General features: G+C 58.6%; 3 protein-coding genes across 3 annotated transcripts; 1 reads left to right on the top strand and 2 right to left on the bottom strand.

Moving 5' to 3' along the window:
* Positions 1 to 320: 320 nt before the first annotated feature.
* EX895_006448 (uncharacterized protein) lies at positions 321 to 2,228 on the top strand (the record flags this gene model as incomplete). Its single annotated transcript, XM_029887039.1, has 1 exon — positions 321 to 2,228. One exon carries the CDS (start codon positions 321 to 323, stop codon positions 2,226 to 2,228), a length of 1,908 nt encoding a protein of 635 aa, XP_029736531.1.
* Positions 2,229 to 2,461: 233 nt separating this feature from the next.
* EX895_006447 (uncharacterized protein) lies at positions 2,462 to 4,138 on the bottom strand (the record flags this gene model as incomplete). The annotated part of the gene is made up of 2 exons (XM_029887038.1): positions 2,462 to 3,789; positions 3,883 to 4,138. The coding sequence occupies 2 exons, from the start codon at positions 4,136 to 4,138 to the stop codon at positions 2,462 to 2,464; spliced, it is 1,584 nt and encodes a 527-aa protein (XP_029736530.1).
* A 1,701-nt stretch (positions 4,139 to 5,839) lies between these two features.
* EX895_006446 (uncharacterized protein) lies at positions 5,840 to 9,505 on the bottom strand (the record flags this gene model as incomplete). Its single annotated transcript, XM_029887037.1, has 1 exon — positions 5,840 to 9,505. The coding sequence occupies one exon, from the start codon at positions 9,503 to 9,505 to the stop codon at positions 5,840 to 5,842; it is 3,666 nt and encodes a 1,221-aa protein (XP_029736529.1).
* Positions 9,506 to 10,670: the final 1,165 nt, after the last annotated feature.

Genomic DNA, 10,670 nt, shown 5'->3' with positions numbered 1-10,670 from the left:
GACTTCATGCGGTGTGTCCACGTTCCATTCGCTATCGCAGATGCTAAATCCGTCGTACAGCTTGCCCTTGCTATCCCATCGATGGCAATTCCTGTTGCCACAACGACATGAGCGCAGGACTCCCTCCATCTATAAATGGCTGACGGTCTAGAAGAATGTGCCCGCCTTGATACACCCAGCTGCCCATCACCGACTCTCAGCAGCAAGCTCAACTGCAAAACGCAAGCACGAGCTAATCCTCATATTTCATCTTTCTTCCACATCTGCTCTTTCACTTCTACCTTTCCACACAAGGAGAGGCGAAAAAAGCGGCGTTCAAAATGCCCAAATACCACGACTATGACTACCTCTTCGCGTTCTCCATGATCGGCGCCTTTGTCAACGCCTTCGGCATTGGCGCCAACGATGTCGCCAACTCGTTCGCCACTTCCGTCTCCTCAAAGTCCCTCACCTTCCGACAAGCCATGATGTGCGCCGCCGTCTGCGAGTTTCTCGGAGCAGTCCTAGTCGGCGCCCGCGTTGCCTCCACGATCAAGAACGGCATCATCGACCTCTCTGTCTTCAATGGCAATGCCTCGGTGGTGCTGTTGGCGTTCACGTGTTCGATCATTGGCTCTGCGACGTGGTTGACGTTTGCGACGCGCAATGCGATGCCCGTGTCGACGACGCACACGACGGTCGGGTCGGTGATTGGCGTCGGCATCGCGGTGAACGGTGCAAAGGGCGTCAAGTGGGGGTGGAACGGGGTGGCGCAGATCTTTGCGAGTTGGGGAATTGCACCTGCCGTTGCCGGTGGCTGCGCTGCGTGCGTGTACCTGGTGACAAAGTACATTGTGCTCAAAGCGAAGGATCCGGTCATGGTCGGGCTGTGGACAGCACCCATCTATTTCTTCATTGTAAGCGGCGTGCTCACCGTGTCGATTATCGTCAAAGGCTCGCCTTCGCTCGACCTGGACAAGTTGCCGGCTAGCACGACTGTTGCGGCGGTACTGGGCACTGCGTCGGTGGTAGCATTGCTCTCGGTGCTTTTCTGGCTACCATACGTGCATGCGAAAGTGGTCAAGGGTGATTATACAGTCAAGTGGTACCACTTTTTCATGGGCCCAGCGCTGTGGTTCCGTCCTGCACCGGAGGATGCCGTCACCGCTGACTCGGCAGTGCCGGACTACAGGTTGCACGACTTTGACGATCCGGCAGACGACGCTCTGCCCGACATCAAGACCGGAGCTGCTGCTCGTGCTCAGCCCGTCGTTGCAGGCGTAGCTCTCGAAAACAACGCAGACCACATCGGCACCGCTTCAGCCACCAACAGCGACAACCACGCCACCTTCTCCTCGTCTCCCGACGAAAAGGACGCCAAGCTCTACCGCGCGCACAGCGGCACCTCGCAGCCGCAGCAGCCTTCGAGTCTCGCGCGCGTCGAAGCCGAGCTCGAAGGCGCACACCGGGACGTCACTCCTCCGGGCCACGTACCCGGCCGCCCAACGCCTCCGGCCTACCGCACGTTCGAAGGCAGCTGGCTCGAGCCGTGGAACCTGTACACCATCGTGCGCTACAATGCGCTGCCGTGGGCATGGTACAGTCTGACCGCGGGCATGCGCACCGATATCCACGCGATGCAGGCCCACGGTAGCGTCAAGGAGAAAGCGAAACTGCGTCAAATGCACGCAGTGGCGGAACAGTACGACAACCGCGTCGAACACCTGTACTCGTTCATGCAGGTCATGACGGCATGCACCGCGTCGTTTGCACACGGAGCCAACGATGTGTCAAACGCCATCGGCCCGCTGGCCGTCGTGTACTCGGTCTGGTCCACCTCTCTGTTCCCCGAGTCGAAGGAGGAGGTGCCCGTGTGGATCCTGGCATTCGGAGGTGCGGCCATCGTGATCGGGCTGGGAACGTATGGATGGAAGCTCATGTCGGTGCTGGGCAACAGGCTGACCATGCACTCGCCGAGCAGAGGCTTCTCGATGGAGTTGGGCGCCTCGATCACAGTGGTTATTGCGAGCTACTTGGGTCTGCCCGTGAGCAGCACCCAGTCGATCACAGGTGCGACGCTGGCTGTGGGGCTTTGCAATGGCGACTGGAGGGGGATGAACTGGAGGATGCTGGGCTGGATCTTCTTCTCGTGGGTCTTGACACTGCCCATTGCCGGGTTGATCTCGGGTTGCTTGTTGGCCATTGTGTTGAATGCGCCCGGCTGGAACACTCCTCCTCCTGTTCTGTAAACAGTATCTCAAAAATGTACATACTTGTCCGCCATTCGTAACCTTTTTGCCTCACTCGCGATTGTGAGCTCAATGTGACACTTGAGCGTAGTGACCTAGCTGCCCAGACTCAGAGCCTCAATGCGATCTCATGTGCGAACACACGCAACCAACACCTGAATAGAACCAAAGTAACATAGTTGAGTCAACTAAACCCCTTGCACACATCTACAGCAACAACAAGTAGTCATTCTCTAGTACCTCAACCTGAAATGCGGGTGATCCGAGCCAAGCAAGTAAATCTCATCCTCGCTCAACCCTTCCAAGCGCCAGTCCCTCCTGCCAGCGTCCCTCTGCTGGTTCTCCCACCTCTGCCAGCACACCAAGCCGACACCAATCAACGCCATGGCCACGCCGCCGGCCAAGTTGAGCGCATTGCCCGGCAAAAAGTGCGGCGCGTACTTGTTGAGGTAGGTCCAGCAACTGATCAGCCCGCCGATGTTGCCAAAGAAAACAGTGACGGCGATGGCGCCCGTGCGCTCGCTGTCGTTGTTTGCGTTGACCGCGGCGTAGGCCGGTAGGAGCGCGCCCTGGGTGAATGCGCCCGAGGTGGCGAAGAACGAAGCTGCATAGCGGACGTAGAGGTTGTTGCTCCCCACCAGCATTGCGTATCCGATGACCATGACGATGCTGCCTGCAATGGTGAAGACGGAGCGGATGCGGAATTTGGCCGCGCAGTAGGTGAAGGCGAGCGTGGCGATCGCGCCGGCGATGTTGGGCGGCACGGTGAGCAGCTGCTGGTCGATCACCGTGTGTTTGGGTGCTGGGAAGATGGCCTTAACCGTGGTGGGAAGGAAGACGGCTGTACCCTGGACCGCAATGTTATCCAGAAGGAAGATAGCAGCGCAGCAGAGCGAGGTTGTCGAAGTAATCCCCTTCCACAGCAGCTTCTTGTGCGTCTTGTCTACCAGATCCTTCTGTCCGACCAGCTCCGACTTCAAGCGCGCCTGCAGAAACACCTTCTCCTCCTCCGTCAACCACCTCGCCGTATGGATCGAGTCCGTCAACGTAAAGTAGCCCACAATCGCTACCACCATCGTAATCAGGCCCTCGATCAAAAAGATCATCTCCCACGACCTGACGCTCCCCATATGCGGGATCTTCAGGATGCCGGATGCCAACAACCCGCCAAACGCACCCGCCGACGGAGCCGTCACAAGGTACAGCCCCAACCGGAACACGAGCTCGTCCTTCTTGTACCACCGGCTCAGGTAGTACGCGATGGACGGCAGCATGCCCGCTTCGGCGACACCGAGGAGCAGGCGCACGACGACGGCGCTCCCAAAGTTGGTGACGAATGCGTTGGCCATGCTGAGCAGGCCAAAGAGGAACGCCATGGCGGGGATCCAGCGGCCGGGGCCGAGGATTTTGGTGAGCGTGGTCGAGGGGATCTCGAACGCGGCGTAGGCGGCATAGAAGGCGGTGAGCAGGATGTTGAATTGGTACGACTTGGGGTTCATGCCGAGATCCTTTTCGAGCCCGGCGATTCGTGCGTTGCCGACGTTGGCTCGGTCAATGAAGCCTGGTGACAGACAACAACAAGGCACGTCATGTCAGCGGCCTGCAACGAAGCGGTGGCGATAATCGCAAACACAGAGAGAGAGGGGATACTCACACATAAGATACAGCAGCGCAACGGTAGGAACGATGTACCAATCAATCTTGCGGACCAACGCTTTCTCCCTTGCAGCGTCGTAGACCAGGCTTGGCTCGGATCGGGGGGTATCGGTTGCGTACAACGGAGGTACAATGCTACCACCAAGGCCGCCGGATTGTTTGCTATCGTGAAGTTTCTCATCATCCGATGAGGAAGCGCGTTCAATGTCGCGCATGGCGTCGAGGACAGCTGCCGGCGAAGTAGTGCTCGTCATCCTTTGAGGCCAGCTAGGTTCAGAGGAGGAAGAACGTTGATGTTGGCAGGAAGGCCTCGATGTCGAGATGTGAAGCCGTGCGAAGTAGAGCGGGGATACGATGGAAAAAAGGGGAGTGGCTAAACGGGAGGGTATCGAGGAGGAAAGGACAGAGGAGAAAGAGAAAGAAGGGTCGACAGGATGAGAGGAAGAAAGGAAGGAAGAAGGGGCAAGGATTCGAGCATAAAGAGATGAAAAGACGAGCGAAAGAAGGGCTTCTTATAATGCAAACTTGCAGCCCAAACCCGCCTGAGCGAATGGCCACAACCCACGCTAACGTTGATGCGGCAACTTACTGTATGGCCGTTTGCTTCATCATGCTCTGCGACCGCGTGGTGGGTCTCGACCTCCGGCAGCGCGTGTGGGTCGCGTGTACCCTCTCACCCTCCCGAGTGCCGGAGATACCCACGGAGGTAGCAGCAGCGATGTGGGGAGGAGGCTCAGACATGGCTCTCGAAACGGTTGCGCGGTTCCCCGGCAACTTGTCCCAGAAAGTGTGGGGATGGCAGGCGACGTTTCGCATAGAGAAACGCGGCCGCAAAGCTGCCACGCGATGCCAAGCCAGGGTACGTTCGCCAGACATAGGCACATATGCGCGGGGAACTGCAAAGAACTCCGATGATGCCCTCCCTCCGTCGCCTTGACCCCCCGACCACCATCGAACGGAAAAGGCGGAACCAGGACGACGATGTAATCAATGTCTCGTATCAAGCTCTTTGGATCGTGAACAAGCTCTGGCGACGGGCAGTGATACACTTCGTCGTCAATCGACGCTCGACTGACTAATTCGTGACAACAACTGATAGGCACCTTGTGACTGGTACAGCGGGATCTCATCCCTCAACCTCTTAGCCGTAACCATTCGCACACGCTCCCACCAAACGTAGAGCCGCACACGCGCTCCGTTGAACACCGCAGCAAACAAAGTTAGACGGGCGGTCGGTTTTGCAATGCATCGATAGCGATTGGGAAGGAAACTTTGTCTTCTTGCTGCGATCTCGAGTCATGGCAGCGGATGCAAAGCGAAACGTGCCAAGAACTTTTTTTTGGATGGCTGCATGAGCGAAGAAGGCCAACTGCCTGTCTGGGTTGGCCCCAGGGTAGCGAGCGCATCGTATGCAAACGGACAGCTGCCTCGCATCTCTCCCGGCTGAAGCGGTGAGGCGAGAGAGCAGTGTACCTCGCATGCAGCCTGTCCAATCTGCCACGCGACCAACTCGCGTCCAACAGTTCCAAAAAAAGACCTCCCCACACCGGCAAAGTTGCAAAGTCGGAGACACCATCCAAGCCCCTCTCTCTCCTTCTCTCTCTCCCTCTCTCTCTTTGTCTCTGCTCTATCCTCTTCGACAGGCGTGGCCCGGGCAAGACGGCATCCCACTCGCTCTTACCTTCGGTTTTGCCGTCCAAGCCTCCTCCCGCACGCCTTGCTAGCTTTCCCCGCAATTCCACGCTCAACTCCACCCCACCTCCTCTAACTCCGCCCGCCGCGACTTCCATTGTTGCGGCCCGAAAAAACGTTCGCTCTCTCACCCACGTTACCCATATGCACGCTCAACACACGGTTCCAGTCCCATCTCGCATAGCACTGCTTGTCATACTGTTCGCGTTAATTACACAGGCTCGTTGCTGCAAGCCCAGATCGTTCCTGCCACCCGGTGAGACCTACTCCACTGCCACCTCTTCGTGAGCATCCCTGTACGTTGACTGCAGTGACACGACGCTGCTCGAGGCAAGCGCGCCTACATCTGCGTCGACAGTCGAGTTCAGCGATTTCGCTCGCTCGTGTTCTTCTTCTCCCTTGCTGCCCGACTCCTTGATCGCTGCATGTACAGCCCGCTCGACTTTCTGGTCGTGGTTCTCACTCGGTTCTTCTGCCGACTCCCGCTGCTGATGCTCGGGTTCGACAAACTGCTCGTTTAAAGCGACAGTGCGTGTCGGTGCTGGGTCATCATCCCCGCCTAGCAACCATGCCACCACAAGCCCGTCCTCCACTTTGGCCAGAGATGTGATTTCAATCTCCGCCTGGGGTTGAGTAGGTGTAGCCTTGGTGCTCGGGTCGAGCCCGCGGACGCGTCCGTCCTCTGCCTCACCAGCATGGTGGCCGAGTTCCGACTTCGCCGCTACTGCAGCTGCTGCTGTCGCTGCGCCTACAACGGCACCGCTTGTTGCAGCGGGAGTGGAATTGATTGCATTGCCGTCCTCGCCCGCCGACGCGTTGTTTTCGTCCGTGAGACCATTGGCACGGGTCGTCGAGGGCGAGATGGACGCACCATCCGCATGCATGGCTTTGCGCACCAGAGCACGGCACTCGTCTACTGTGTGACAGCTGCGCATCGCTCTCTCTAGGTCCGCAAGCGTCTGGATCGTCTCCAGACTGGCGCCGCCTCGACGAGGAGACTGGTGTGCCGACGTCGGTCTCGATCCAAGCGACCCTCGTCGCACCAACGTCTGTGGTGCCCAGCTCGTAGACGATCCTGACCATGCGGTGGGCGCGTTGTTGTTGCGAGAGGCCGTACTACCCGATGTCATGTTTGTAGGTGCTTCCTCAATGCCCACCGTGACTGGCGACGTACCTCCCCCGACCACAGCGCCGTGTCCAGCGTCAGAAGCCGGCGCACCCGCCTGACCTCGCATTGGCAACACGCTGTGGCCGTTCGAGCTTTGATATCCTACGCTTCGGCGTCGATCCGAGCTGGGTGTGCTACTGCGTTCCAGTGCTGCAGTCGTGCTCGTCGAGTTGCGCTTGTAGCCCCACGGAACCTTGCGGCTCACCAATTCGTCTTGCGCCTTGGACTTGGACGTCGAAGATGCATCGTCTGCCACCGATCCATCCGGAGCCCCACCTTCGACCGTGCTTGGCGTCTGGCTAGCATAGCTCGTTGACCTCGAGCCATGGCTCGGGCTTCGAGCACCGCCCATCGCACCAGCTGCACCTGCAACGGCTGCCATTCCCACGCCCAGTCCCACAGCTGCTTTCGTCGTCGAGGTGTGCTCTGGCTCGACCACAGCCACTGCCACATCAGGCAACGGCTTGGCTTCCAGAGCTGCCTCGGCACTGGCTGCCGGGTGTTCCGACGTAGACGTCGACGAACGCGACGTCGTATTGCGGTGGAAAGGCACTTCGTTGGGTGAGACGAGCGAACGCGTCTGGTCCATCGAGTTGGTGGCGCTGCTCGTGTTGTATGTATCCTGAGAACCTTCAAGACTCGCCTTGGTGTCAGTGCGTTGATGCATCTGAAACACCCTCTGTCGCGGCGAAGAGGGCGAGCCGTGGCCAGTGCTGCTGCTGGACTTGCGGCCAAACAAGGTACGCACACGATCGCCCATGGCTGGCTTTTTCGCCCCTGCCTCCGCGAACGAGGATGTGTCCGAAGCGATGCTGCCGAATTTCTCCTGCGTAGCAGACGGAGGCGTTGACTTGAACAGGTCGACCAGCTCCTTGGCCGTCGATGGACTTCGCTCGTCTTCGTCGTTGCGGGGCTGCAGACGCGGTGTCTGACGTCTGAATACAGAGGCGGAAGAGGACGGAGGAGGCGGAAAAGCTGCTGAAGAGGCGTCCTCCTCAACGACGTCGCGTGCCAACGCGTTAGGCTTGCCCATCATCAGAGGCGAGGGGCTTCGATACGACGAGGGCGGCGGAGCGGCTGTTCTGCGTTCGGGGCGCATCGCCGTCTGCAGCGACGCGCGCGAGCTGGGCCGTGCCATGCCGGCATCCGACGGAACAACCGCGCTGCTGCTGCTGGTCGACAGATGCTCGCCTGCACTTGCAGCCACGGTGTCAACTCCGGCAGGGGATTGCGAGCTGTGCGCGGAGGCGGAGCTGGGTGTGCGAGGGAGCGTAGGTGCCGCAAAGGTAGCATCCTGGCGCACACTTGGTGTACCAGGGCGTCGACGGAACGAGCCAACATTAGCCTCTGCGCCCTTCTTGGCCACTTCGATAGTGTGAAGCCGATTGGGAGTGAGAGAGACCTTCATGGTCTGGCCAGAAAGCATGATGGCCTCAAAGTCATCGTCAGGGTCCAGCGCTGACTCGAATTGGTTGGCACCTGGAGATGTGGCATCACCTGTCGGCAAGACGATACGACCCGAGGCGGACGCCGACTCGGAACCTTGCTTGAAGCTGTTGCGTCGCTTGATACCACCAAATACGCCAGACCAGTTACGATCTGAATTCGACCGCCGCCCCACACTCGCTGCGTTACTGGCACCAGCTTCTTGACGGGCAGCACCATTGCCGAGGCCGGGGGAAGGCCGTACTCCATTTTGCTTGATGTTGCTGCCAGCGCTTGACGAGACGAAGCCGTTGTTGCCGTCTGAAGCATTGTTGGCGAGAGAGGTGGATGTCCGGAGCGTAGACGTGCTGCCATGAAAGGAATCTGAGTGTCCCATGCTGCTGGATGCTGCGCGGCCATGGCGGGAGGAGGACGTGGCGCTATCATTAATGCTTCGTTGCGACGGCTGCAAGGAAGCGCGCTTGGACGAAAAGAGGGCAGATCCAGCGGCCACATCAAAGTCCCCCTCGGCGGGGACGTGCCAAGGCTTGACGACTCTGGCATCGGATCGGAAACCGCGGCCGCCAGCATCGTCGGTGATCTTGCGGCGACGAGACTCGAGGACGTCGATGCGACGAGCCAACTCTTGTTTGATGGCCATTTTGTTGAAGAGAGGGTTGAGCTGCTCGTCCTCGGTGATGGCGGCTCGGAGATCGTAGAGGCTGGCCTCGTCTGAGTTGTCGCGCTCAATGACTCGTGATACGTTTTGCAAAACGTGGACACCGACGTACTCGAGCAAGGCGGTCATGTAGATGGCGGCGCCCGGTGTCACTGTAGCGATGGGTCGACCGTCGCTGCTCATGAGGTTCTGATCCTTGGCAGCATTGTTGTCTTGGCACTCGTTGAGCGTCGAGTAGTATTCGCAGCGGGTCCTAAGCGCGTTGTAGGCAGCCTGGACAGGGAAGCCGTCGGAACCGTCCAGTCGCGAGGTGGCCATGAGGCCGAGAGGCACTCTGGCGCCTTCTGCACGCTTTCCGTCGACAAAGCTGCGAAGCTCGAGTTCAGCTTCGAGGACGGCATCCTTGGCAAGCAGGTTGTTGTTGAGGACCCTGAGAACGCCATCCGTCTTGATGCGGTCGGTGGCCAAGCTTTTGGCGGAGGAGAGGATGGTGAGGAGGAGTTCGTCGAGCAGACCGTTCAAGACGAGCAGCGTCTCTGCTTGGATTCGGGTTGGACGATCCTCGGAGATGAGGGAATTGGCCGCACGAGCGCTGACGAGGGAGGGCACATCGCTGAGCGTTGTCGCAGCAATGTTGTCGAGAGCGGAGGAGGGCATGATTCGCTTGCTGAGATGGCAGCGACGAGTGTGCGCTGCACAGAGCGGTGTCGGTCGGCCTGTGGAGTGGGTATGTAGAGGAAACGACGAGGGTATAGGCAAGTGCTTCGACGGATGTTGTGGAGACCGAGACGAGCCACTGAGAGAGGTTCGTGGTTCGCTCGTCAGCTAAATGACGGCTATGCTGAGTGGCTGATGCACGCACGCAAAAGAAGAGGCAAATGGAGCAAATCAAACCAAACAAGGCGCCATGGTGGTGGCGTGCAGATGGAGATGAAAGGTGGAGAGGATCAATGCAGCAACGGATGCTCGCGCATGCAAGGCGTTAGGGGTGCAGTCAAAAGGAGAGGCGAGATGAGATGACGCTGTAGTAGCTGATGAAGTCGGACGTGTGGAGAAAGGTGTTGCCGCCAAGCTGAGTGCCGCTCGCCGTGGTCGGGCTGAAAGCGTTGTGTCCGTGAGAGAGAGGAAGAGTGCTGATGCAAGCGACGTCAACAGAGGTTTGGAACCAGTGCAGTCTGGACAGCCAATGTAGAGAGGGGGGTGTTTCAAGACAAAAAGCGGGGACTTGACCTTATTGTGAGCTTGGCAGAAACTTTGAACCAATGAACGGACGACAATGGCGATGTCGGATTTCGGCGGCTCTGAGATCAACTTGCGCAAGACTCAGGTGCAAGAGAGAAAGAGACGGACAACCGAAAGAGGTGGTGGCGGATGCGTGCCGATGCCGAGGTGGATGGTGGTTGTGCGACAGTCGCTCTTTGCCAAGTAGGAACGAAAAAGGCTAAGTTGATGATGGTGGGTCGAGGCAGTGGCGGAAGAGGCGAAGAGGCGAAAGTGCGAGCTGAAGAAGCAGTGTGCGACGATTGCAGCCCAGTCACACCCAAACGAAGAATGAAAGAACCTTTTCTTTGTCGCCGAGGTTGCCGATGTACCAATCAGTAGTCGGACGAAAACAAAGAGAGGGGGAGAGAGGGAGGAGGGGGAAGAGAAGAAGAAACAGAAGAAGTGAGCGACAGTTGAAAGCGCGACAAGGAGGAGGGCCAACAACCAACTAAACAGGGTTCAAAGGGGCTAGGCGACGACGCACGCACGCACGCTTACCACAAACGCAGCCAGCGGCTCACTTTCTCGCTCAGCCCCAATCCCGGCGTACAGAGGCGGA

This window comes from Sporisorium graminicola, chromosome SGRAM_9 (assembly GCF_005498985.1).
Source record: "Sporisorium graminicola strain CBS 10092 chromosome SGRAM_9, whole genome shotgun sequence".
Taxonomy (NCBI): domain Eukaryota; kingdom Fungi; phylum Basidiomycota; class Ustilaginomycetes; order Ustilaginales; family Ustilaginaceae; genus Sporisorium; species Sporisorium graminicola.
The sequence above is the reverse complement of the archived record's forward strand: the minus strand, read 5'-3'. Positions and strand labels throughout refer to the sequence as shown.